Consider the following 23,202-nt stretch of genomic DNA (forward strand, 5'->3'; position numbering starts at 1 on the left):
TACAGTTTCTGAAGGAGAACGTTTAACGAGCATCTAAATGTTCTGTTTTCATAAGATTTGGAAAACTGAACACACACAGAAGACCTGCAACAACATGGCCAGTAAGTGCAACACGACTTTAAGGCTACACAAATGAAAACCGTGTTTGGGCTCCCCGGCCGTGTCACAGCTCCAGGCCGCGGGGAGTCCGCTCCGGTTCGGCAGCACGGAGCCCCACGGGTGCACCTGCCCCTGGGGCTCTGCCCCTCGCTCTTGGAAGCGCCTCCTTTTAAGCAGCCGCAGGGTCACCGCTTTCCTTCCTCCTGACACCGTTTCACTTGTTTAGTGGACAATTAGTAACTGTAAATCCCTTTCAGCCCAGTCCCTGGACCCTGGATGCCCAGCAGCTGAGGGATACGATTCCAAATATTCTCCAGCCTGATGTGTCACAAACTGTTCGGTGTGCCGATGTGATTTCTCTGCCCGTGGATTCACGCCCCGCAGGAGCTCTGCCCAACACAGGCCTCCTGCGCAGCTCCAGCGCCTCCCCAACCGCTACAGGCACCGGTGGAAGCTGCGAAACGGCTCTGCAGCCCATCGCAAGGCGGTTTGCGGAAAATAACCCCCCAGCCTTCCCCCTTTGGCTGGGAGGGGCTGTTCAACTGCCTCCCCCTCCCCAGGGTCCAGCGCGGAGCTGGGGGTCCCGCCCGGCCGGGGTTTTCTATATGGAGTGCATGACAGACCCCCGGAGCTCCGTGCAGGGCCAGCCCCCCAACGTCAGGTGCGTTTCTTGGACGTGACTTTCCTGGTGCTTCATGAAACTCCTCCTGCGCACAAACCGTTTCCTGCAGAGGGGACACTGGAAGAGCCTCTCCCCAGAGTGCTGGCGCTGGTGGTTCAGCAGATAATCCTTCCTCCGGTAGCTTTTGTCGCACTCGGAGCACTTGTAGGGCCTCTCTCCCGTGTGAGTCATCTGGTGCCTGACGAGCCAGGAATGGCAAATGAAGCTCTTCCCGCAGTCGCTGCAGATGTAGGACTTGCCCCTGCCCTGGCCCTGCTGCTGGTTGGCGGGGCTGCCCCCCGAATGCTGCCGGCACCGGCCCCACGGCCCCGGCTTGTCCGGCCGCGGTTCCCAGCAGGGGCTGCCCGGCGGGTTTTCGGCGGGGAAGGTCTCCTCGCCCTCCGCAGGCGGCTGCTCCTCCCCGGCGGGGCCGCCCTGGTCCCCGAGCCCCGTGCCGTCCGCGGGGTTCAGTCCGCGCTCGGGCGGCCCCTCGGAGGGCGCAGGAGCCCCCTGCCCGGCCCCTCTCTCACCCGAAGCGCACGGCTGCGGGTGCAGCAGGTGGAACATCCTCTCGCCGAGACCCTTCTCCTCTTCTTGGGCTCCCTGAAGATGTTCCTGCTGCCCGGGGTTTCTCTCGCACGGTCTCTTCCCAACGCCGTTTTCCTGAGCGCTAAAGAAATCGAAGTGCTCTGCAAACCCCCGAGTGTCGCCGCCAAGGCCGCTCCCCGTGGTGTTCGTCTCCATGACTTCTGAACTACACGGGGTGTCCCATGTTACTCCAGGAACAGCATCCTTGGAAAACTTCTCTGCAGGTCTTGCCGGTACCCCCGAGTCACACGCCGTGCTCTCAAAGCAATCTGACGGAGGGTCCCTCTTCGCGTTTCCATCATGCCCTGGAACAGACAGATCGCGGGGTATTTCAGTTAAGGAAGCCTCTTAAGAGCGTCCAAGTCTACATCCATGTCACACTAACAGACAGACTAATAAGATGGGAGGTTTTAATATTGGGAGAAGAGCACGAAACAGAGTTGCACTGAAACAAAAGCTCCAGGAAAACAAAAGGTCTTTTCGTCTTTTCGCAATTATGTTTAGAAATCTACGTGAAAATCATTTAACGCAATGTTTCACCCTCTCATTCAGATATCCGAAGCGTGAGGCCTGAGTTCCCTGACAGAGTGGACACCATCACACCCCAATGTTCACGACTCCTGCGTGCAGTTCTGGGTGCCACAGTATGAAAAGATATGGAGCTGCTAGAGCGTGTCCAGAGGAGGCTGTGAAGTGGTGAAGGTTTGGAGGGGAAGCCGTGTGAGCAGCGGCTGCAGTCCCTGGGTTTGCTCAGCTGGAGCAGAGCAGACTGAGGGCAGAGCCCATGGGCTGCAGGTTCCTCAGCAGGAGCAGGAGGGGCAGGGTGAGCTCTGCTCTGTGACAGTGACAGAGCCCAGGGAACGGCAGCAGATGTGCCAGGGAGGGTCAGTGGGACATGAGGCAAAGGTTCTTCCCCCAGAGGTGCTGGACACTGAACAGGCTCCCAGGGAGGGGTCACGGCCCCAACCTGACAGTGTTCAAGAAGAGACTGGACAGCGCCCCCAGACACACGGGGTGACCTGTGGGGTGTGCTGTGCAGGGACAGCAGTTGGACTCCATGGTCCTGTGGGTCCCTCCAGCTCAGGACATCCTATGATTCCTGATAATCCAACCCCAAAAGGTACCTGGCAGCTGAGCTCTAGATTCGCCATCGGACAAAACTGTTCTGCTGACCTGCAAATTGCTTCTTGCTGTAATTATTTTCCTGCGACCAATATCCAGGGATTCATTTTCCAGCTCATTTCCACCAACGCCCTCCAGCCCAGCTTTAACACTCCATGGTTTCCCTGTCCTCTAAGGCCTGTGACCCTTCCAGTACCTGAGAGCTGCTGCAGAAAAGGCTCCACTGAGCACCAGGAAGGACCGCGGGTCTCAGTAGCATCGACCACCTGGGTCCAAACTTATCGGTGCTTCATAAACACCCCAAGCTCCTATTCCCCCGGCTGTGTACTGGGACACCAGCACACAAACACGCTACCACCGGCCGAGCTACAGCGTGAACGTTAAAGGCATCGGTTGCTGTCCAGTGGTTGTCTAAGCGTGTCCTGTCAGCCCGGCAGCTCCGGGCGGGGTGTGAGCACGGACTGGGAGCTCTGCAGCACACTCAGCCCGCCCTGGGAGGCTGGGGGAGCAGAAGGAACTGGTCTCCCTCAGCAAGGAGGGACGTGGAGCTGATCCGGCCGCGCTCCAGGGCAACATCCCGGACGGCGTTTTACAAACCCATCGATGCCGGCTGCTCCCGGCACACCGAGAGCTTTCCCAGTGACCTACTCTGGAGTGACTCCATCGCATGCCCGTCAGTGTCCGGATAACTTACATGAAGGAATTGCAGGCAACCAACCGATTTCTACACAAAATACTCCTCCGCACTCTCTCCCCAGTCACCCACTTGACAGCCAGCACTGTGTGGTCCTTGGGTTGTGGCCCAGGAGATTGCATTATATTTAATTACCAACCCATCTGAACTTGCACACCCTCTCCCTGCGGTTAAGCCTCAACCCAAAGATGAATCTCTATTAACTCCACCTCAGGCGTGACCCATACACTCGGTACAAACACTCCTCTAGGTAAATGTTAGCGTGTACATCTCCAAATCACACATCCTCAAACTGCCTGGCATTAAAGCCGCCTTCTCTTTCGCTGCAGGGTCACTGTCCTGCGTGGGGCTGCCAAGCCAGGGCTCCCCGCTCACTGGCAGCAGCTTCAGACACCACCAAACCAGCTGGAAGCACAACCTCGACCCGCACGGCCTGAGCGCAGCGCTGGGCCCGCCTAAACAGAAACCCCAGGCGGCGCTTTGGGCCGGCTCAGGAAGGAAGGAGACTCCTCAGCTGACAACATCTGAGTTGGGTGGTGAACAGATATTAACCAGCAGCAGACTGAGCTTTGCTCCAGTTCTTTCATGGCTTACGCTGTAAGGTCGTGACATTTAATATAGTATTAAAAAATGCTCTGAATTAGATTTACTGTCCCAGAAACCTCTGCTTAAATCCACCACTGACCTGTGCTTGAATGTGTAGAAGTTTCTTCCTTCTCCGAGCGTCGCCGCTCAGGGCAGCGCGGCTCCTCCTCTTGTTTAATCCACGACAAAACGTCCGTTGCGTAAGCCTGAAATCCTGTTAATTGGGGAGAATTTGCACCGTTGAGGGAACGCAGGAGGAAGAGGAGAAGCACAGATCTGGGCATTCGCGGGGGTAAGGGAAGCGCTGACACAGACAGGACGTGGGAAGGGGTGGATCCTGCGGTGGGAGGTGTCGGCTCACCCGGGTCGGGGTCTCGGGGCAGCTCCTCGTCCCCCGCGCCCGGCAGCTCCCTGGGATCCCCCTCTTCGCCTTTCTCGGGTGCACCCGGAGCCTCAGGCTCGTAGAACGCTTGCTCTGCTAAAGGAGAAAATGGAAGACAAGCGGATCATTCACAAGGGTGAAACCCGTCCTTGTAGGATTTTGGTCGGTTGGTTCGTTTTGTGTTTCTTTTTGTTTTGTTTTCCCCCAAGCCAAGCTCCCGTAATCCCAGTTTCTTAATGAAACCTGATGAAAAGGCCTAAACCCCCCATCTGTTACATACCCTGGGAGCCAGGTAAAATTACAGAGAGACACAAGAGGCACAAAGAGACACAAGAAGGCAAGAAACAGGGCCCTGGGCTGCGCGGCCGTTACAGCAACAGCACCACCAAGGAGTCGGTGCACGTGGAAAAACCACGGCGGCAAAAGAGGCACCGGGTTGTGCCTCTGCCACGCCACCCACAGCCCCACAACCTGAAGAGCAGCCCACTTTGCCCCAGATGTTTGACCAGCTTCAGGAACGCGAACCAAGGAATTCAAGGGAGGAGGAAACATCTCCCACCCTGTGCCGCTCTGCTCGGGTGACAACCAGGGACACGCTCCGCACGCTCCCAAACGGCCGTGAGAAGGGAGGGACAACATATCGGTCCCTACCTGTCAGGAACGGCGGCAAGCCTGTTCAAAACTGGCGAGCTTCTTAGAAACGATGTGGAATAAATGAGCAGAGTGGAAAGGAAAAGCCAGCACCCTTGGAATGCCATCGGTGTGTTTGGCTCTCCCTGGAGGAACGCAGTTACTCACCTGGGCAGGGCTCTCCGGGAGCTTCTCCAGCCTCCTCCTCCTGCTCATCCGCGGCGCACAGCTCTTCCTCTTGCTTAATATGGATTATGCTGTCTTCTGGTCATAGGAAACAACGCTATTAATTCCAGGCACAAAATTAACTCCAATTCTCGTCCCACCCCAGGCACGGCAGCTCTGTTCTAGACCCCTTCTAAAGAAAACCCCGTTCTTGCTGACCACAGTCTCTGAAACAGCCCTAAAACATCTGTCACAAAACCCTCAGCAGATGTTTGAGCTGCAGAAACACACAAAAGTTTAACACAAGTGTAACGTCCACGTTGTTGCAGCGCCCATCAGCAAATGAAAAGGTGTTTGGCGCGGCCTCGGAGAGGACAGAGCCATCGGAACTCCTGTTCCCGGGTCTTGCTTCTCTTCTGGCTCTGCTGGGTTATGCTGGTTCCTCTCCAGTCACTCTCCATAAAACACACACCACTTCTAACCCATCAGAAAAGCTCCAGCCAGAGTTACGAATGAAAAAATTAAACACGTAAGGAAAAACAGACGGACTAACGCTCAGCACTTCACCTTTATACCTCCAGCACAACCAATGAGTCAGAGGAGCACTTTGTGTGTGCAAAAGCAACCGCACCGTGCAGGTTTGTGCAAGCGCAATAGGAAACGCTCCTGACAGCCTCCGGTCGGCAAACCGAGCGTCAGCCCACGCTGACCGCCCCGCGACACGGCCCCACGGCGAGGGGAGCGCGGGGGCCGCACGGGCGGCTCAGCACCCGCGAGAGGGAGGAACGTGGTTTGAGGGGGAGTTTGGTGAGACCGGGAGGGCTGAGATGCCCAACAGCCCAGTTTAGGAGCCCACTCGTGCTGTTGAGAGGCTCCCAAGGAGACCTCACTCGTGGGTGTTTGCCACTCGCGTCCCACCGGCCCGGTTGTCCCGCGGCCACTCACCGGTGCCGCTCTCGGCCAGGTCACCTCTCCCGTCCCCGTCCCCGCAGCTCCGGCACGGCTGGTTCCCGTGTCCCCACCGGGCCTGGGCGCGCCTGGGCACGTCGGGCTCTGCGGGAGGCGGCGGGTGAGGGGCGGCCGGGGGCACCGCGGGCACCGGGGACCCCCCGCCCGCCCCCGCCCCGTCGCGGCCTTACCGGTCGGGAGCAGCATGTGGTAGTTCCTGCGGAGCACGGCGCGGTGCAGGGCCCGCTGCCACCCGCGCAGCGCCCGCCACTCCCGCTCGCTGAACTGCACCCACACGTCCTCCGGGCTCACCGGGCCCCGCGCCGCCCCCCGCCCGGGCCCCGCCGCCCCGCGCCGCGCCGGCACCCGCGGGGCCCCGCCGCCGTTCTCCAGCCGCCGCTCCAGCGCCCGGAGGCGGCCGCGCAGAGCCAGCGCGCCCCGCAGCTGCCGCTCCGCCCGGGCCAGCCGCGCCTCCAGCCGGAGCAGCCGCGCCGCCACCGCCTCCGCTCGCCCGAGCCGCGGCCCGGCCATGGCCGCTGCTGCCGACCGACACCGACACCGAGACACCGAGACACCGATAGACACCGAGACACCGAGAGCGGCCCGGCCGCCGCCCGCCCCGCAGCGCCCCCTGCTGGCCGCCCTGCGCCGCGCACTGCGGCGCCCCCCGGCGGGAGGGCCCGGCACCGGGCCGGGGCGGGGGAATCGGGGATCCAATGAACGGGGGGAGCGGGGAGCGTCTGAATCGGGGGGGGGAGCGGGGAGCGTCTGAACGGGGGGAAGCGGTGATTTTCTGATCCGGGGGGGGAGCGGGGAGCGTCTGAGCCGGGGGGAGCGGGGATCCAATGAGCGCGGAGAGCTGGAATCCTCTGAGCCGGGGGGGGAGCGGAAATCATCCGAGCGGAGGAATCGGGGATCCTCTGAGCCGGGGGGGATCGGGCATCGTCTGAGTCGGGGGGATCGGTGATCGTCTAAGCCAAGGGACAGGGGATCTTCTGAGCCGGGGGGGATCTGGGACCCTCAGAGCAGGGTGGACCGGGGATCCTGTGAGCCAGGAGGGATGGGGATCCTCTGAGCTGGGAGGGATGGGGGATTCTCTCAGAACCGAGAGGGATCAGGGGCTCCTCTGAGCTGGGGGGCACTGGGGATCATCTCAGAGCTGGCAGGGATTGGGCAGCCTCTGAGATGATCAGGGATCTTCTTGAACTCAGGAAGGACTGGAGATCAACTCAGAGCCAGGAGGGACCAGGGTCTCCTCAGAGCTATGGGGGCTCGGGATCCCCACAGAGCCACGAAGGATCAACAGCCCCTCAGATCTGTGAGGTACCAGGGATCCCCAGGGCAGAGGGGCTCGGGATCCCCTCAGGTCTGGGACAGACGGGTCCCCTCACAGCCACGAGACACTAAACTCCTCTCATAGCTGTGAAGGATCAGCTCCCTGCAGAACCACGAAGGTTTGGGATCCCCCAGAGCCACAAGGGTTTCGTATCCTCCAGAGCCCTCAGAGCCACAAAGGTCTGGGCTCCCCTCATCATCCTCCCCATATAACAGGTCCAGGCAGGATCTCTTAGCAAAGCAGATTTTATTAACAATTTTGCAGGGCTGGGTGTCCTGCCTAAAGGTCAGCACACAGCATAGGGCACAAAGCGCCTGCTTATATCACCCTAATCCCGGCTGCAAATTCCCTCCCCTGTCCCCAGTGGTTGGTACTGCAGGTTTACAAATGACCCGCTGCCTGCCTCAGTTTGCCTGTCCCATTCATCTACTTCTAACAACCCCTTCCCCTTATTTTCTATTTAGAGTATGGGTTCCCGGCTCTTTGGCTAATCTTCCCCCTAGATGGACTTTTCAAATACAGGTACCAGTATGTATTTTGGGATCAGTGCGAAGAGACTCTGTTTTACGTTAAGGATTCTCAGTCCTTCCCTCTGCTGGGGTCAGGCGCCGGGTCCCCAGTTTTGTTAAAACAACGTTCCTGTGTTAAACTTTCCTTACATCCCGGTCCTCGCCAGCATGGGGAGAGGCTCATGTCTCAGATGTGTTCCACAAACGAGCACCAAGCTGAAGTGGCTGGAGGCCCTTATTGGGTGCTGTGCACAGGGTGCACCCGCTACTGGGGAATTCAGCTGTCGAGGTCTGATGGCGGGGTGACAATAAAACCCTGGCAGATGTGCTGTTAACACCCTCTCCCCCCTTCCCACTCAGGACAGGCGATCGGGACGGAAAGAAGGACAGAGAGAAGAGAACTGGAAAAATTAAAAATGTTTTACTAATTCTACCGATAAAAGTAGAGGAAATAATACAAAATATACAAAACCAATCTGGAAAGTCCCCGCAACTGCAGAGCCGGCAGCCGAAGTCCTGAACTGGACTCTGCAGCCACCCGGAGCTGGATTCAGTCTCTCACTGGCCTCAGTTCACAGGGACAACTTGCAAGGTCCTCTGCTGATGTCACCACAAGGAAAAGCGATGAGATCCTCGTGATCTCCCACTTTTCTATGAAGTATGACGTGAATGGGATGGAGCACTTAGTTGGTCAGTTTTTGATCCCCTGTTTCTCGTTGCTTCTCTTGCAGGATGTGCATCCATCCTTATCAGCTCAGCGACCTTGTGCACCATTGCTATGTCTACCAAAACATGTACCTGGCTTTCAGGAAAACAGCTGATAGGAAGGCTTTGGCTGACAGGCAAATTCACTAAAAGAGAACCTATTTTGTAACAAACCCAGGACATCAGCAAATGCAGGTCTTCCAGAAGCATGCGGGGTCCCCGCTGCAGGTGTTCCCAGAGTCTGGGTGACACCCCAGGCCCTCCTCCAGCAGCAGGAATCCGGTGTCTGACCTGCAGCACAAGGAACCGCTCTCACCCACCTCCCTGAACCCTGCCTGCTGTCCCACCCGTGGCAACCAGGACCCGCTGCTGGGCCAGGAGGGGCTGGAGGGCTCGTACCGAGTGTGGCACAGAAAGAAGCGTAAGAACTTGGCGATGGTGCTGGGTGACACCTGTGAGATGTGCGTGGTCCTGGTGCTCCTGCCAGGGGCGGCCGGGCTGCTGGGGGGCGCCGGGGCTGCCCTGGGCTCCTGGGCTCACTTGCATTCGATCCGTCTGTGGGGAGCTGGGTGCAGGGGAGCCCGCGTCCATCTCACACGCAGAAGCGCCAGCGTTCCATGGGATACACCGAATTCCTCCTGCGCGGTAAGACATGGAGAGGCTTCTATAGACACAATGTGAAGTCACAAGGCAATAAGAGCCATGGAGTTGCTCTAACAACAGAAAGTCCTTGCGAAATGAACAAACAAAAGCTTGAGCCGCTTTTAAACAAAACAGTTTGCGCCTCAAGAATCTCAGAATCCAGTAAGATGTTGCTGTCCTGGGTGCACCTGTGTGATTTGATTTTTGTTCTCTATTTTTCTGCACATCTTTGCCTTTTTTGTGTTATCTCAGCCTGGATGTCCGGCCTTGCCATGGGGGCTGCTGCCATTCTCCAGCCTACGCTAAGCAGGACGGGAAGAGAAGTGCGACCCAAGGATGAGAAAAGCTCAGCGCTTGCTCCAGGAAGACGTGAAGACTCCACAATGCATCTCAGGGTGGGTGTAGGAGACCTTGTGCTCCCCAAACCCTCCCTCCTTCCCCATCACACCTTCCCCTGTAGCTCCTGCTCTTCTTCATCACCCTATCTGTGCACACGAGGATTTATCTTCTTCCTCTTGGCCTTGGAAGAGCAGCGCGTTTCTGTGTCACTCGACATCTCTTCTTGGATTCAGGGTTGAGTTTTTCAGATGTAAGCAGGATGAATCTCAAAATAGCTCTGAGATCTGTTGCAAATATACAAAACTGTCCCTGAAATACAGGGGCTAGAACAGGGAAGCCGTGACTCACTGTGCAAAATGCTGCTCCATCTGTACCACCCAAGGCAGCATCGAGATGGAACACGGAGCGCATCGAGCGCTTCTGGTGCTCAGCAGTCAGCATGTAAAGCCTCCCGGTCCAAAATGAGAGGGTGCTGTTGAGATGGCGTAACCCTCCTCAAACACCCTCATTTCGCTACCCAAACACCAATTCTTCTACGGCCGTGGCTACGGCGACATCTCTCAGATGTGAACACGACACCTTCTTCGTTTGTTCTTTAAATAACGTTTGGAACTAAAGCATCTAATAATAACAAAGTGGCGGGAGGGCAGCACTAGACAGATACACAGTAGTGCAATGGGGGGACACGTGGCAATGCGGCAAGACTTATTTCTTGTCATTGTCCCTTCATAAGGCACAGGAACAGCCCCGGAAAGGCACCCAAAGTGGTTTGCTGCCCAAGCGATCCTTTATGTGGCAGCATCGTTGCGTCTTCATCCCAGAACAAATCCTCCTCCTCCTCAGCTGAGCTGAACCGACATCACCAGCAACGCCGCGGCTGCTGGAAACGCTCTGCGGGCAGCGATCGATGGGATGAGGGTTGTACAGCGAGCTTATTCACAGCCTATTTTTAGATAATCTCACCATCCAGGCCCTGCTCGGGTGGCAGAAAACAACGCTCCTGCTCAGGTTCCACAGCACCCAAAAAAACCCAACAAAACCCAATAAAAACGCACTCCCGTTATTTTTTCCAATTGAAGGCAGACGTTTGTCCGTCCATCGGAAGGCACCGTACTACAAACTGCCATTTGTCAGCAGCTAAAATGATTCTAAAAAGACAAAAAAAGGGAGAAGCATTTGGAACCTCACAGCTTTAATCCATTCAAGGTTAACGTGATTGTTATTAGAAGTGAAGTATCCACTGCTGCAAGTTTAACTGGCGTTTACAAACAGGTAGAAACAAGTTCCCTGCCCTGAGGGCTCACAGTCTGAGCAAGAAAAGTGTAAAACATCAACCAGCAGTTTGACCGGGAAAACCTCTGGAGAACTGATTAATCCACCTGCTTGTTGGATAAGACCCAAACTGCTTGTTGGGGTATCAAACGTCCCGCTCTGTGAGCTGCCGAGGGACTCCCCCTCAGGCAAACGGGAGGAAAACTGCTCCATGTTCAACACTTTGTGGCCACCGAACACCCAGAGGTGACAGAACACCAGGTGACAGGCACACAATGAACCTGGCAGGACCTCGGTTGGTGGCCGGAGGAGTCTGCAGCCTGAAAGCTCTGTCCTGCAGGTGACCGGAGCAGGGAGCATCCCTGGGGGATGAACCAACCCCCTTGCAGACCCCTGCGGACCGGGAGGCGACACAAGGGTTTCTGGAGCCCAATTAGCGATGGCGAGAGCGAGCAGCGGGTTTAAAACCAAGTCAGGCACAGCGCCAGCCCTGCAGTGGCCGTTCGGATTTGGGCAATTCGCTAAGCGCGTTTCACACGCTGCACAATTAACGGTTTGGGATGTGGTGAAAGCCGATCCCCAGAAGCAAAAAGCATCCGTATGGCAGGCTAGCAGGAGCAGAGGGAGACGGAGGCAATGATGAAATGCCAATAAAAACGGTGTTGGTGTACAGGGGTCAGCGGAACGTCACCGCAGCCCGGCAGGACAGCCGTGCCCACCTCTGCGTTACAAGCGGCGTCCCCATCAGTTCCGCTGGGGCTCTGCTGCAGGCACCAGAGATTTGGGTGACGCCGCCTCCCCCGGGTGTGCTCAGTACCAGAGATTTGGGTGACGCCGCCTCCCCCGGGTGTGCTCAGTACCAGAGATTTGGGTGACGCCGCCTCCCCCGGGTGTGCTCAGTACCAGAGATTTGGGTGACGCCGCCTCCCCCGGGTGTGCTCAGTACCAGAGATTTGGGTGACGCCACCTCCCCCGGGTGTGCTCAGTACCAGAGATTTGGGTGACGCCACCTCCCCCGGGTGTGCTCAGTACCAGAGATTTGGGTGACACCACCTCCTCAGGCATGCTCAGAAGTGACAAACAGCCCAGCAAATCCTGCACGGAGCTGGAGCCTCCAGCGCAGCGTGTCCAGTGCCCATCACAGCTCCGGGCAGAGCGTGGCCGCACTGCCTTCATTCACCACAAACCAAGTCTGACCTGGAGCTCTGGAGAAGGAACTGGAGCTGTGTTTTCCAGGTAGCTTCCTGAGCACAAGCAGCAGAGAAAATGTCATTTGTCCCGTGCCAAGGCTTGGAGAGAGCTGGGAACCGACCGGCCGTGCCTCCCTGGCCACGGGGCAATCCATGCAGCCCTCACTCGTGAAAGCGTTCGGTTGCCAGGAATCCTGCGAACGTGCAACGCAAACCTGCCCGAGAAACTGAGGGCAGCAGAACGTTGTGGAGGGAGCAGCCAGGGAAAGCCCAGGGGAAGAAGAGCAGCCGCTTCAAAAACCCCGCCTCACCGGGACCAGTCCAAACAACCGACTCGGAACTTGGAGAGGCCTGAAACTCTCATCCTGGAGGGTTTTTGGGGACACTACGAGGTCCTGTGGCCACACCATCACCACCACAACAAAAGGGCAGTGGTGCCAAGGTGGAGCCTAATCCTGCTTTGCTCGGAACTTTGGGGTGAATTGTCAGGAAGCCCTTAACGCCGAGCAGCAGACGCTCTCTCCGCTCCCTCCTCAAGGGGCTGCAGGGCCGCGTGTCCCCCCAGCCTGCGCGCTGTCACCTTCCCGGCGCCCGCGCGGCTCCTCTCGCGCTGGTGGATCTTCTCGTGCTGGAGCAGGTGCTGCTTCTGGGTGAAGCGCTTCGGGCACTCGTCGCACTGGTACGGCCTCTCCCCGGTGTGGATCCTCTGGTGCCGCACCAGGTTGGACGGGTGGCTGAAGGTCTTCCCGCAGTACGAGCAGCCCAGGACCCCTCTGCTCCGGCCCGAGTGCGCACGCCGGTGGATGACGAGGGTTTTCTTTTGGTAGAACCACTCCTGACACTTCTCACACTTGTATGGCCTCCCCCGGGGGTGGCTCCTCTGACTTGGCTTGCAGCTGCCGTTGGTGTTGGCGCTTCTCACGCACCTTGGATTGATGTCCACCTTGTCCATGGTCGGGATGCCGGCGTGGGCTTCTGCATTCTGGCTTTGCCTGAACCTCTCCATGGCCACGCAGGTCCTCTCCTCCACGCAGGTCCTCTCCTCTCCATAGGTCCTCTCCTCCCCATAGGTCCTCTCCTCCCCATAGGTCCTCTCCTCTCCATAGGTCCTCTCCTCCCCATAGGTCCTCTCCTCCCCGTGGCTCCACGGGTGCTGCTGATGGAGGAACCCCTCGTCTCCAGCGCGCTCGCTGCCGCACGGTGCGCCGTGGCTCTCCTGGTGTGCCGCCAGCATCTCCCGCAGACAGCAGCCCTTCCCACATGTGGCACACGAGCGGGGTCTCCTGCTGGGACGGTTTTGTCCATAGAACGTGACAGCGTTGTTTCCACCAAGAGCCTCTTCTCCCGGGGCAGATGGCACCAACCTGCTCATGCTCTGGTGTCCCTGCACGGCGGAGCCGTACGGACTGGGACCCCGGAAAAGCAGCTCCTCTGGGTCCCCGCACAGGGTGGTGGGGGGCTCTGAGCTTTGGGGGCATTCCTCAGAGTCCAGCTGCTCTACTTTGAATGTCATCACCTCCTCCGCCGGAACTGCCCAGAACGACAGAGGGGGCGTTCATTTGTGAGACACGAGATGCTTCTGCAGTGCCCCCCACTCCTTCCCCCGCCGCCCCCAAACTGAACAGGCCCGTCTTACAGAGGCAGCAGCCAGCTGGGGCGCCTGGAGAGAGAACTCCAGAAAAGCACGGGGACTGGTCGGTTTTGACTCGAGAATACGTATGGAAGGAGGAAGCCTCCTCCAGTCCTCACCGGGGCCGTACATTTTCTGAGGGTTCATTGCTTTTCACCCCTGAGCTCGGTGGGTGGGTTTTCTCTTCACGCTAAACCTGTCTCCAACTTCTCTTGACTCCCATTCCTACCTGAACACCTACATTTTGGTTGGAAATGACCCACAGCTAGAAAACCAACCAAAGGCCAAGGGTGGAAACCGCCAACACACAACCATTTGGAAAGCTGTCAGCAGCGGGAGGGCAAAATCCAAACGGGGATCGGTCTCCTGCCTGGACATTGTCACCTCCCGCTCACCAGGGCTGTGCAGTGACCGACAGTGAGGGTGACAACATGCAGAGGTTACACACGGAGAGGAGGAAAAGCACCGAAAATTTAGGCATGGCAGGGCAAATTCCATTGAAAATGGCACTTTAATCCTCCGACTAGTAAAACTGTCCGTATGCTTTCTGCCCGTTTCCAACCTCCGCGTGGCTCTTGCTCCTTCCCCTCCACTCTCAGCCCCTCGGCACACGCTGTCCCACAGTAGGACACACGTGGCCTCACCTGGAGCACCGGGGGCAGTTCTGGGTGCCACAGCATGAAAATTATAATAAACTGCTAGAGCGTGTCCAGAAGAGGCTGCAAAGCTGGTGAAGGTTTGGAGGGGAAGCCGTGTGAGGAGCGGCTGCAGTCCCTGGGTTTGCTCAGCTGGAGCAGAGCAGACTGAGGGCAGAGCCCATGGGCTGCAGGTTCCTCAGCAGGAGCCGGAGGGGCAGGGTGAGCTCTGCTCTGTGACAGTGACAGGGCCCAGGGAACGGCAGCAGATGTGCCAGGGAGGGTCAGTGGGACATGAGGCAAAGGTTCTTCCCCAGAGGTGCTGGACACTGAGCAGGCTCCCAGGGAGGGGTCACAGCCCAACCTGACAGTGTTCAAGAAGAGACTGGACAGCGCCCCCAGACACACGGGGTGACCTGTGGGGTGTGCTGTGCAGGGACAGCAGTTGGACTCCATGGTCCTGTGGGTCCCTCCAGCTCGGGACATCCTGTGGTTCTACAGCTCCAGGACTCCCCGCGTCTCCAGCCGCACAGCGCGCGGGGCGATCGCTCGGAACTCACCCACGCTGAGCTCGGTAAACTCCGCGTCCTCCGTGGCTCCGCACTCCTCTTGCTTCACCACGCCCGCGAAGCTCGGCTCTGGAACGCCGTACTCTGCCGGGGGAAAGAGGAAACGTCTTCACGGGCTCTCAGCACCGTTGGGTCTGCCCTCGCCGTGCCCACCGCGCCGCGGTGTGTCCTCCCCGTCCGCGTGTCCGTCCGCCTGTGCAGAGCAGCGCTCACCGGGTGCGGGCGCAGCCAGCGCGGTTCCCTCCAGGCCATCCTGTCCCGTGGGGCACTGCGCTCCTCCTCTGCTGTCCTGGCTGTTCGCACCGAGTCCGAACAGCAGAGACTCTGCTAATGAGAAAGATCCAACCTGTTGTGTATTTTTCTAACACTTTTACTCCCCCTGACCCTGCTCCTCCTGAGATCTGCGGAGCCTCCTCCATAGTGAGCCAGGACTATCACCCCGTGACACCCTCTGGCTGGTGACACCCCCGCGCAAGCATCGCGCCTGAGCACAGAGCCGTGATTCATCTCTTGCCTGCGCTTGGTTCTGCTGGGATCTCTCTCGAGGTCACCTTGTCACTGCCGCAGGGCGTTTCTCCGCTCTGAAGCCGGGACAGGAGGTCAGGTTTGGAGATGGCGTAATCTGTTGAGGGACAGACACAAAGGTTTCCCTGCTGCTGTGTCCATGGGGGGGAAACTGCGCTCCCTAAACCAGCTCCATCAGCCAGACCCCTCCGGGAGACGGTGGTGAAGAGGAGCTGCTAAATTAATGTACACCGTGATTAAGTTACAAAAGACGTACCCCCCATTAACCAATTGACATGATCAGTGTTTTCTGACCACCTGCAAAATAAGGGGGTGCTTTTCCAAGTTTTAGGTCCTTCTCTGTGACAAGAGGAGACAGAAGATTCAGTAACACATTGTTTAGAAGCAGAGTGCTTAGTTTATATTTAACTAATAATTAATAGATGTTTTGTAAGTAAGAAACTAAACCATTACAACTAACACCATCAATTATTTCTTAGTATGGAAGATGATCCCCAGTGTTCCCCAGCGCTGATAGAACAAAGAATATTGCTTAACAGTATCATTGACTCCACTGTTCAGTTTATTTCTCCATTTCAGCTTCCCAGGTATGGGGAAAAGTCCCCAAAGCGGAGCTGGTTCTGCAGTACTGATGCCTGCGATGAAAGGCGATCCTTACCCAGAGAGATGAGAGGTTCGTTCTCGCCTCTCAGCACGTTTGTGTGCAGCTCCCTCTGCCATCCCTCCAGATCCTCCCGCTCTGGAGCAGAAACATCAGCGGTGCCGCTGTCGAACATCACCTGGACCTGCAACCGCAAGAGGGACACCCTCTGCACTCGGTCTGTGACCTGGAGAGATGAATCCTCATTTCTATATTCACCAGCTGCGGGAAAATCCCATTTATTATTGCTACCACACATCAAGAACTGAAAGGAGAGAAAAATTCCTGTATTGGAGCACCCTCATGACACAAAGAGAGTAACGACTCGGATCTTCAGTTTAAAGGACTTTGCTAATTCTCTGAGAACGAACTGTGAATTCCATAATATTCTTTCCTAGCCTGATTCCCTCACATATGCAGTTTGTGGACCTCGATGTGGGGAAGAACAGAGAGTCTATCGTTAAAACTCCACAGTCTGTCCTTTTACAGTGAGATAAGGAGGAATCTAAACGTACAGAGCGGTTGCTCGATGCTGACACAAGGCAGGGGATGGGTGGTTACAAGGCACGCTGTTCCCGCGGGGTTCACGGAGCATTTCAGGCCTCACGGGAGATGGTTGCCGGGTGGAGACCGAGCGTGTTGGAGACCGAGGGTGTTGGAGCTCCGAGGAGCAAAGCGGCCCTGGCCACCCGCTTCCCCGCTGTGTCCGTCCCCTCCAGCGCCCTCAATGACCCATTTGTTACCTTGGGGACCTCACCCCCGGGGGCCAACTGCAGGATCCAGGAATTCTTGTTCTTCAGCAGGTTCTCCATGTTCTCCAGGCGCCTCTGGAGCTGCCCGTACCCCTGGATGAGGGTGCCCAGCACGGCCAGCTTGCTCTCCAGCTGGCTCCCGAATTCCACCAGGGTTTTCCTGCACTCGCAGTATTTCTCCTCGGCGCTCCCCGCCCGGCGCTCCAGGCTCCGCAGCCGCGCGGCGTGGGCGCCCACGCTCCGCTCCACCGCCCGCACGGCGGCCACCACGGGCCACAGCGGGATGCCGGCACCGAGCGGCCGCGGGGCTCTCCCGGGAGCGGCGGGGAAGGACCAGCTCGGCGGCTGCGGGGGCTCCATTCGCGCCGCCCTGTCCGGCGGGGAGCACCGGAGCGCAGGGCACCGCGGGGCCGCGGCACCGGGACCCGCCGGGGCCGCTCGCTGCTGCGGGAAGGGGAGAGCCGGGTCAGGAGCGCCCCGTCCCCGCCGCGGGACACCGGGCCCCGCCCTTCCCCGCACATCAGTCCCGGCGCACCGGGCTCGGCTCTTCCCTCCCGTGCGCGGCCGCCGAGCCCGCCCCCCCCTCCCCGCCGCTCCGGACTTACCGCGCTGCACCGGAGCCGCCCCGCTGCCGCGGCCTCACCTTGCCGCCAGGGGGCGCCGCTCCCGCCGCCGTTCGTCACAGCGCCCCCCGGCGGCCAGCAGCGCCGCGGGAGTGATTGACAGCTGTCAATCACCGAGAAGTGGTTGATTTGAGGGGGGCAGCCAGCTGGGTGAAACCCCTCCGACGTCCCCCGCGGCGGGGTTTACCCCACCGGGAAGAGCCCGCTCCGGGGTGACACCGGGCGGCGGCCGCCGGCCCCATCGCGTGTGGCGGCACCGGAGCGGTGCGTGGCGCCGCCCGGCCGGCAGGGGGCGCTGCGGGCGGGGGCGGGGCCCGCAGGGCGGCGGGAGGGCGGCCCGAGGGTGGCGGCGGCTGCTGCCCGGGGGCGGCCGGCCCTGCCCGCCCGGCCGGGGCCATGGCGGAGCTGCACGCCCGCCTCGAGGAGCTGGAGCAGCGGCTGGAGCGGGTGGAGGGGGCGCTGCGGGCCGGGCCGCCCTGGGCGCTGCGGCTGCCGGCGGTACGGACCGGGCTGGGGGTCGTTGTGGGGCTGAGGGGGACTGGGGGTGAGCCTGGAGGCGCCATTGTGGGGCTGAGGGGGCACTGGGGCTGCTTATGGGCCACGTAGGGGGCTGTGGGGGGCGATGGGGGATTGAAGTGGGTCCGGGGGGTCACTTGTGGGGCCATTGTGGGGCTGAGGGGGGACTGGAGGCTTTTAATGATCCACGGGGCCACTTAGGGGCTTGTGGGGGGCAATGTGGGCAGGAAATGGGCGCAGGGGTCACTTCTGGGGCCATTGTAGGGCTGAGCGGGCAGTGGGGGTCAGTCTGTGGGGCCGCTGAGGGGCTGTTGGGAGCTTGAGGTGGCTCAGAGTGACCCTGGGGTCGGTTGTGGGGCTGGGAGCTGTTTGGGGGGCAGTTGGGGGGGTGAGGTGGCTTTCAGGGGTCTGGGGGTGCATCCCGTGGGCTGCTGGGGCTGGGAGCTGCTTGGGGGGCTCTGTGGGGGCTGGGAGCGAGCATGTGGAGCTCCCTACAGGGGCACTGGGGAGCTGCTGTTTGGGGTGATGTCTGAGGGGCCAGGGGCTGTTTGGGGGGAGCTGCCCCTCCTGCAGCCCGGCGCTGTGTCCACAGGTGCCGGTGACGTTCGAGGACGTGGCGGTGCAGTTCAGCGCCGAGGAGTGGGCGAGCCTGGACGACGAGCAGAAGGACCTGTACCGGACGGTGATGGAGGACAACTACGCGTCGCTGGTGTCCGTGTGTACGCTCCGTTTGTGCCGGTTTGGCAGCCGCTGTCGCTGCCCGGGGACCTCTCGGGGTTGCTTTCCTGCTTCTTTGTGTTTCACTGGGATCTCCAGCCCTCAAATGATCCGCTCAATTCCCTGCCCGCTCTGGCAGTGGGCGGAGGTTGGCAGGTATACAAAGGAGGGGGAGTAAATGCTCAGTGTCTTCTCCTCGTGGAGAACAGGTACAATGAGCTCCCTGGTTTGTCCTCACAGAAACGCCCTCTTGTCCTCACAGAAACGCCCTCTTGTCCTCACAGAAATACCCTCTTGTCCTCTCAGAAGTTCCCTCTGCCGTGTCTCTCTAGATCCTCGTGTGTTTCCGTGCCAGCGCGGTGGACGTGCTGTCCGTTTGTCCTGGGCGGGGGAGCGATGCTGGTCACAGTGTGGGGGGAGGGTCTCGTGGGGCAGCGTTTGGGGTGCCGCTGGTTGGATTTTCAAATGTGTGGCTCTCGCAGTTAGAAATGAACTTTCCAAAATCCAGTTGGACTCAACGATCTTGAAGGTCTTTTCCATCCTAAATGATTCTCTGACACCCTGCTCAGCCCAGCCAGGGCCTCGTGTCTGTAATTAATTCTTTCTGGTGCTCAGATGATGAGGAGGACCCTGGACTTCCCTCTTGCTGTGGGACTCCCCTGCAAGCACAACCTGAGGAGCAGAAGTGCGAGCGTGATCCCAGGGCAGGGCAGGGAGCTTGTGACCGTGACTTTGTCGCTGTGGGGTGAATCAGTCGCTCATCCCCACCCTGCGCTGCGGGCTGCTGGGGAGCGGCAGCACCGATAGGATACGGGCTGGTCTGGAGCAGACGCGGGTGGTGAGGCAGGCAGGGGAGCTGTGGGGAGATTCACCCACGCTAGCGTTCAGTCAGGAGCCTTCCTGTGCTTCAGGGTATTTTCCTTTCTGCAGGGTGAATTTCTGGGAGGACTGGGGGTTTCTGTAGCGGGGATTTCCCCACACGGAGCAGGGATGGATTTTCTTGCAGGTGTTGCTGGGGGGGGTTGTCAGACATAGCAGAGGGTGCGTTTCATACTCCCCCCATAAACGCTGCCTGCTGGTCCCTGTGCAGCCAGAACTCCCTGTTTGCTGGCACTGGCGCTGCCCTGGCTGGAGATGGAGTTCTGCAGGGCTGGGACTGGCTCCGTGTTGACAGGCCGTGGGTGCAGTGCAAAGACCCTGTCGCGTCTCACCTCTGATGTCTGTCCTGTTCTTGAGCAGACTGTGCCCTGTCCAAGCCCGAACTCTTACGTCGGATCGAAAGAGGAGAAGAGCCGTGTGCACCCGTGGAGCTGGACCTGGAGGGAGCTGGCGTGTCCCCAGAGCCACCCAAAGGTGCGTGACACTGGGTTTCTTCTGTGCCAGAACCCTGAAATGACCGCGGTCCCTGCCTTCAGCCACAGGGCCTGAGGTGTCTCCTTGATGGCTGTGGACAGTCTGCGTGAGGGGAGGACACAGGGGACGTGTGCAGGGAGACATCGGTAGCCTGGAAAGCCTCCTCTGAGCCAGCAGCTGCTGTGTGCTGTGCTGCAGAGACGCTGCTGCCCTGTGCGCCTGGGAGGGGGGACGCCCACGCCTGCGCTTGCAGCGCTGAGCTCCCAGCTGGCTGCAGCGAAGCCAAGCGCCCTTCTCCTCCCCAGAGCCAGACCGGCCACGCTGCACGAGCGATGATGTTCTGCTGGAGGTGACAAAGGAGCCTTGTGAGGGGAGCTGTAGGGACCCGGAGAGAAGCAGGAGCTTGGCGGTCACAGCGAACTGCAGTGCACGTGAGTGGCTGGAAAATCGAGCTGACATGAGAGATCCTGGGCCTCTGCCCGGTTGGTTCTCACCCAGCATCATCCTCGCTCCTCTTGCCTTCGCAGCACACGTCCCTCGCGAAGCCACCACTGTCCCGGCAGATCTCAGCCAGCCCATGCCGTCGCCCTCCTGCCCTCTCTCCACATGTTATCGTGAAGCGGTGAATCTGAACTGGTCTTCATCGCCTCCCCCAGCAGCAGGTATGGGGACAGGGCCCTTCGTCCCTTCCTGGCAGGGCTGGCAGCCCAGAGGAGCACCAGCTTGCTCAGAGAGCAGCAGGAGGTTTGCACAGGGCTCTCTTAGGGCCTGGGGCTTTCAGGACAGGGTTTTACACGATTCAGATGGGCCGAGAAGGTGTTCTGGTGGTAAATCATGCTGCCTGCTTTGAAACTGTGAAGGATGAGGCATGGCGTGGTGTGAACCAGCCCACCCATTGATCGGCTTCAAAGGACCAGCCCCAATGTGTCCGTTAGACTCCTCCCATCCCACATGGGTGACATTTGTCATCTCAAGCCATCCTTGCGGTGTCTGCAGGGATGAGCTGTAGCAGCCAAGTGTGAAGACACTGAGCTACAGGAGGAGAGCGGGGCTGAGATTTGTGCTGGCTGAGGAGGGTGCGGGACGTGAGGGGGGACACGGGAGGAAAGCCCCTTGCTATTTATGCCTTGACCTCAAAACCGCATGGAAGAGTGATGTTTGGGTTCTGAAAAATTCCCAGCAGGTGCTGAGGTGGGGATCCCAGTGGAGGTACCGCAGGAGGAGATCGCTGCGGAGAAGGCAGTGGTGCCTGAAGCACCCTCGAAAGGTCTGGAAGAGGAGGCTGTGAAAGATTCAGGGGATGATGATGAGGCTCTGGTGGGAGATGTTCCCGAAGAGCTGCGTAAGGTGATACCAGATGCCTGCGGAGCAATGGCACAGGCAGAGCCCAGCTGCACGGTCACCTCCCCGGGACAGCCTGTGGAGTCCCCGGGGGAGCCTGTGGAGTCCCCAGGGGAGCCCATGGAGTCCTTGGAAGAGCCTGTGGAGTCCCTGGGACTGTCCGTGGAGTCCACAGCAGAGCACCTGGGGTGCCCAGGAGAGCCCGTGGAATCCTTGGAAGAGCCCATAGAGTCCCCAGCAGAGCCTGTTGAGTCCCCAGGGGAGCCCACGGAATCCCTGGCAGAGCCCGTGAAGTCCCTGGGACTGCCTGTGGAGTCCCCGGCAGAGCCCATGGAATGCCCAGGAGAGCCCGTGGAGTCCTTGGAAGAGCCTGTGGAGTCCCCAGGAAAGCCCGTGGAGTCCCTGAGAGAACCCATGGAGTCCTTGGAAAGGCTTATGGAGTCCCCGGCAGAGCCCATGGAACCCCCAGGGGAATCCATGAAGTCACCGAGAGAGCCCGTGGAGTCCCCAGGGGAACCCATGAAGTCACCAAGAGAGCCCGTGGAGTCCTCGGCAGAGCCCGTGGAGTCCCCAGGGGAACCCATGAAGTCACCAAGAGAGCCCGTGGAGTCCTCGGCAGAGCCCATGGAGTCCCCAGGGAAACCCATGAAGTCACCAAGAGAGCCCGTGGAGTCCTCGGCAGAGCCCATGGAGTCCCCAGGGGAACCCATGAAGTCACCAAGAGAGCCCGTGGAGTCCTCGGCAGAGCCCATGGAGTCCCCAGGGGAACCCATGAAGTCACCAAGAGAGCCCGTGGAGTCCTCGGCAGAGCCCGTGGAGTCCCCAGGGGAACCCATGAAGTCACCAAGAGAGCCCGTGGAGTCCTCGGCAGAGCCCATGGAGTCCCCAGGGGAACCCATGAAGTCACCAAGAGAGCCCGTGGAGTCCTCGGCAGAGCCCGTGGAGTCCCCAGGGGAACCCATGAAGTCACCAAGAGAGCCCGTGGAGTCCTCGGCAGAGCCCATGGAGTCCCCGGCAGAGCCGGTGCACGGTTCCTACGTGGGCCGGCCCGCCGCCTGCCAGCGAAACTCCACCCGGGAGAAATGCTACTCGTGCCCCGTGTGCCAGAAAAACTTCCTGCTGAAGATCAACCTCACCATCCACCAGCGGAGCCACAGCAACTGGCCGCCCTACATCTGCGTGCACTGCGACCGGAGCTTCATGTCCAAGGCGAAAATCCAGTGTCACCTGCGGGTGCGGGCGGCCGAGGGGTTCTGCCAGCTCTCGGAGGCGGAGGAGAGCTCCAGCCAGGCCCCGTGCCCTGACCCCCAGCCCCACGACCCCGGCACGGACCACGGCACGGCCTGGGAGAAGCCCAGCCCCAGCAGGTACCCGCTGTCCACGGGGAAAATGATGTACACGTGCAACGAGTGCATGGAGAACTTCTCCAGCCAGAGCTTTCTGATCCTGCACCAGCGGCGCCACACCAAGCGCCACCGCATCCTCTGTCCCTGCTGCAACAGGAGCTTCACGTGGGCCTCGGACTTTGTGCGGCACCACTGGAGGCACACGGGCGAGCGGCCCTACCAGTGCGGTGTCTGCCAGAAGACGTTCAAGCGGCGCTACCACCTCAACGTGCACCAGAGGATACACGTGCGGCAGCAGAGGCCGTACCCCCCCGAGGACAAGCCGCCCGTGCCACCTGCTCCCGTTTAGGCACGGACAGGACAGGGGGAGCGGGAACTGCGGCAGAGTTGGGGGGGAAGGCGGGAGGTGCTGTCCTGGGGGCAGGGGACGATGTTGGACGTTCTCCATGACCACGGTCACCAGAGGGTCGGGTGAAAGCTGGAGCATGGGCAGCGCTACCCTGGTCCCCCTGCCCTGCCATGGGGATGGTGACACCCGGCCCTGCCCGTGCAGACCCTCGCTGTGGGGGTCACCCTTTGTTCCCGGGTCCTGGTTGGGGGGACAGCGGGAGTGGGACCGGGTGCTGCTGTGATGGAGGACTCGTCCTTTTTATGGAGAGCGCCAATATATGCTGTAGAAGTCAAGATG

At 59.7% G+C, this 23,202-nt stretch overlaps 2 protein-coding genes across 4 annotated transcripts; one reads left to right on the plus strand and one right to left on the minus strand.

The window, feature by feature from the left end:
- On the minus strand, positions 1-17,204 carry LOC136099127 (uncharacterized). The gene is given in 13 exon segments (XM_071805520.1): positions 1-1,653; positions 3,850-3,963; positions 4,111-4,227; positions 4,930-5,025; positions 5,872-5,979; positions 6,066-6,794; positions 12,369-13,397; positions 14,693-14,785; positions 14,915-15,025; positions 15,216-15,323; positions 15,885-16,011; positions 16,610-17,022; positions 17,025-17,204. Coding segments are annotated over 13 exon segments (4,113 nt in total). The 5' UTR covers positions 17,140-17,204; the 3' UTR covers positions 1-700.
- Positions 17,205-17,564: 360 nt separating this feature from the next.
- On the plus strand, positions 17,565-23,198 carry LOC136098361 (uncharacterized). Of its 3 annotated transcripts, none has more exons than XM_065831689.2 (6): positions 17,565-17,739; positions 18,350-18,476; positions 19,714-19,827; positions 20,133-20,258; positions 20,355-20,489; positions 21,008-23,198. In XM_065831689.2, the coding sequence occupies exons 1-6, from the start codon at positions 17,638-17,640 to the stop codon at positions 22,861-22,863; spliced, it is 2,460 nt and encodes an 819-aa protein (XP_065687761.1). In that variant the 5' UTR covers positions 17,565-17,637; the 3' UTR covers positions 22,864-23,198. The 3 variants fall into 3 exon arrangements, with proteins under 3 accessions (XP_065687761.1, XP_065687762.1, XP_071661556.1); XM_065831690.2 differs by having other exon boundaries at positions 21,011-23,198; XM_071805455.1 differs by lacking the exons at positions 17,565-17,739; positions 18,350-18,476 and adding an exon at positions 18,484-18,683.
- Positions 23,199-23,202: the final 4 nt, after the last annotated feature.

This window comes from Patagioenas fasciata, chromosome 2, assembly GCF_037038585.1.
Source record: "Patagioenas fasciata isolate bPatFas1 chromosome 2, bPatFas1.hap1, whole genome shotgun sequence".
In the NCBI taxonomy this organism is placed as follows: domain Eukaryota; kingdom Metazoa; phylum Chordata; class Aves; order Columbiformes; family Columbidae; genus Patagioenas; species Patagioenas fasciata.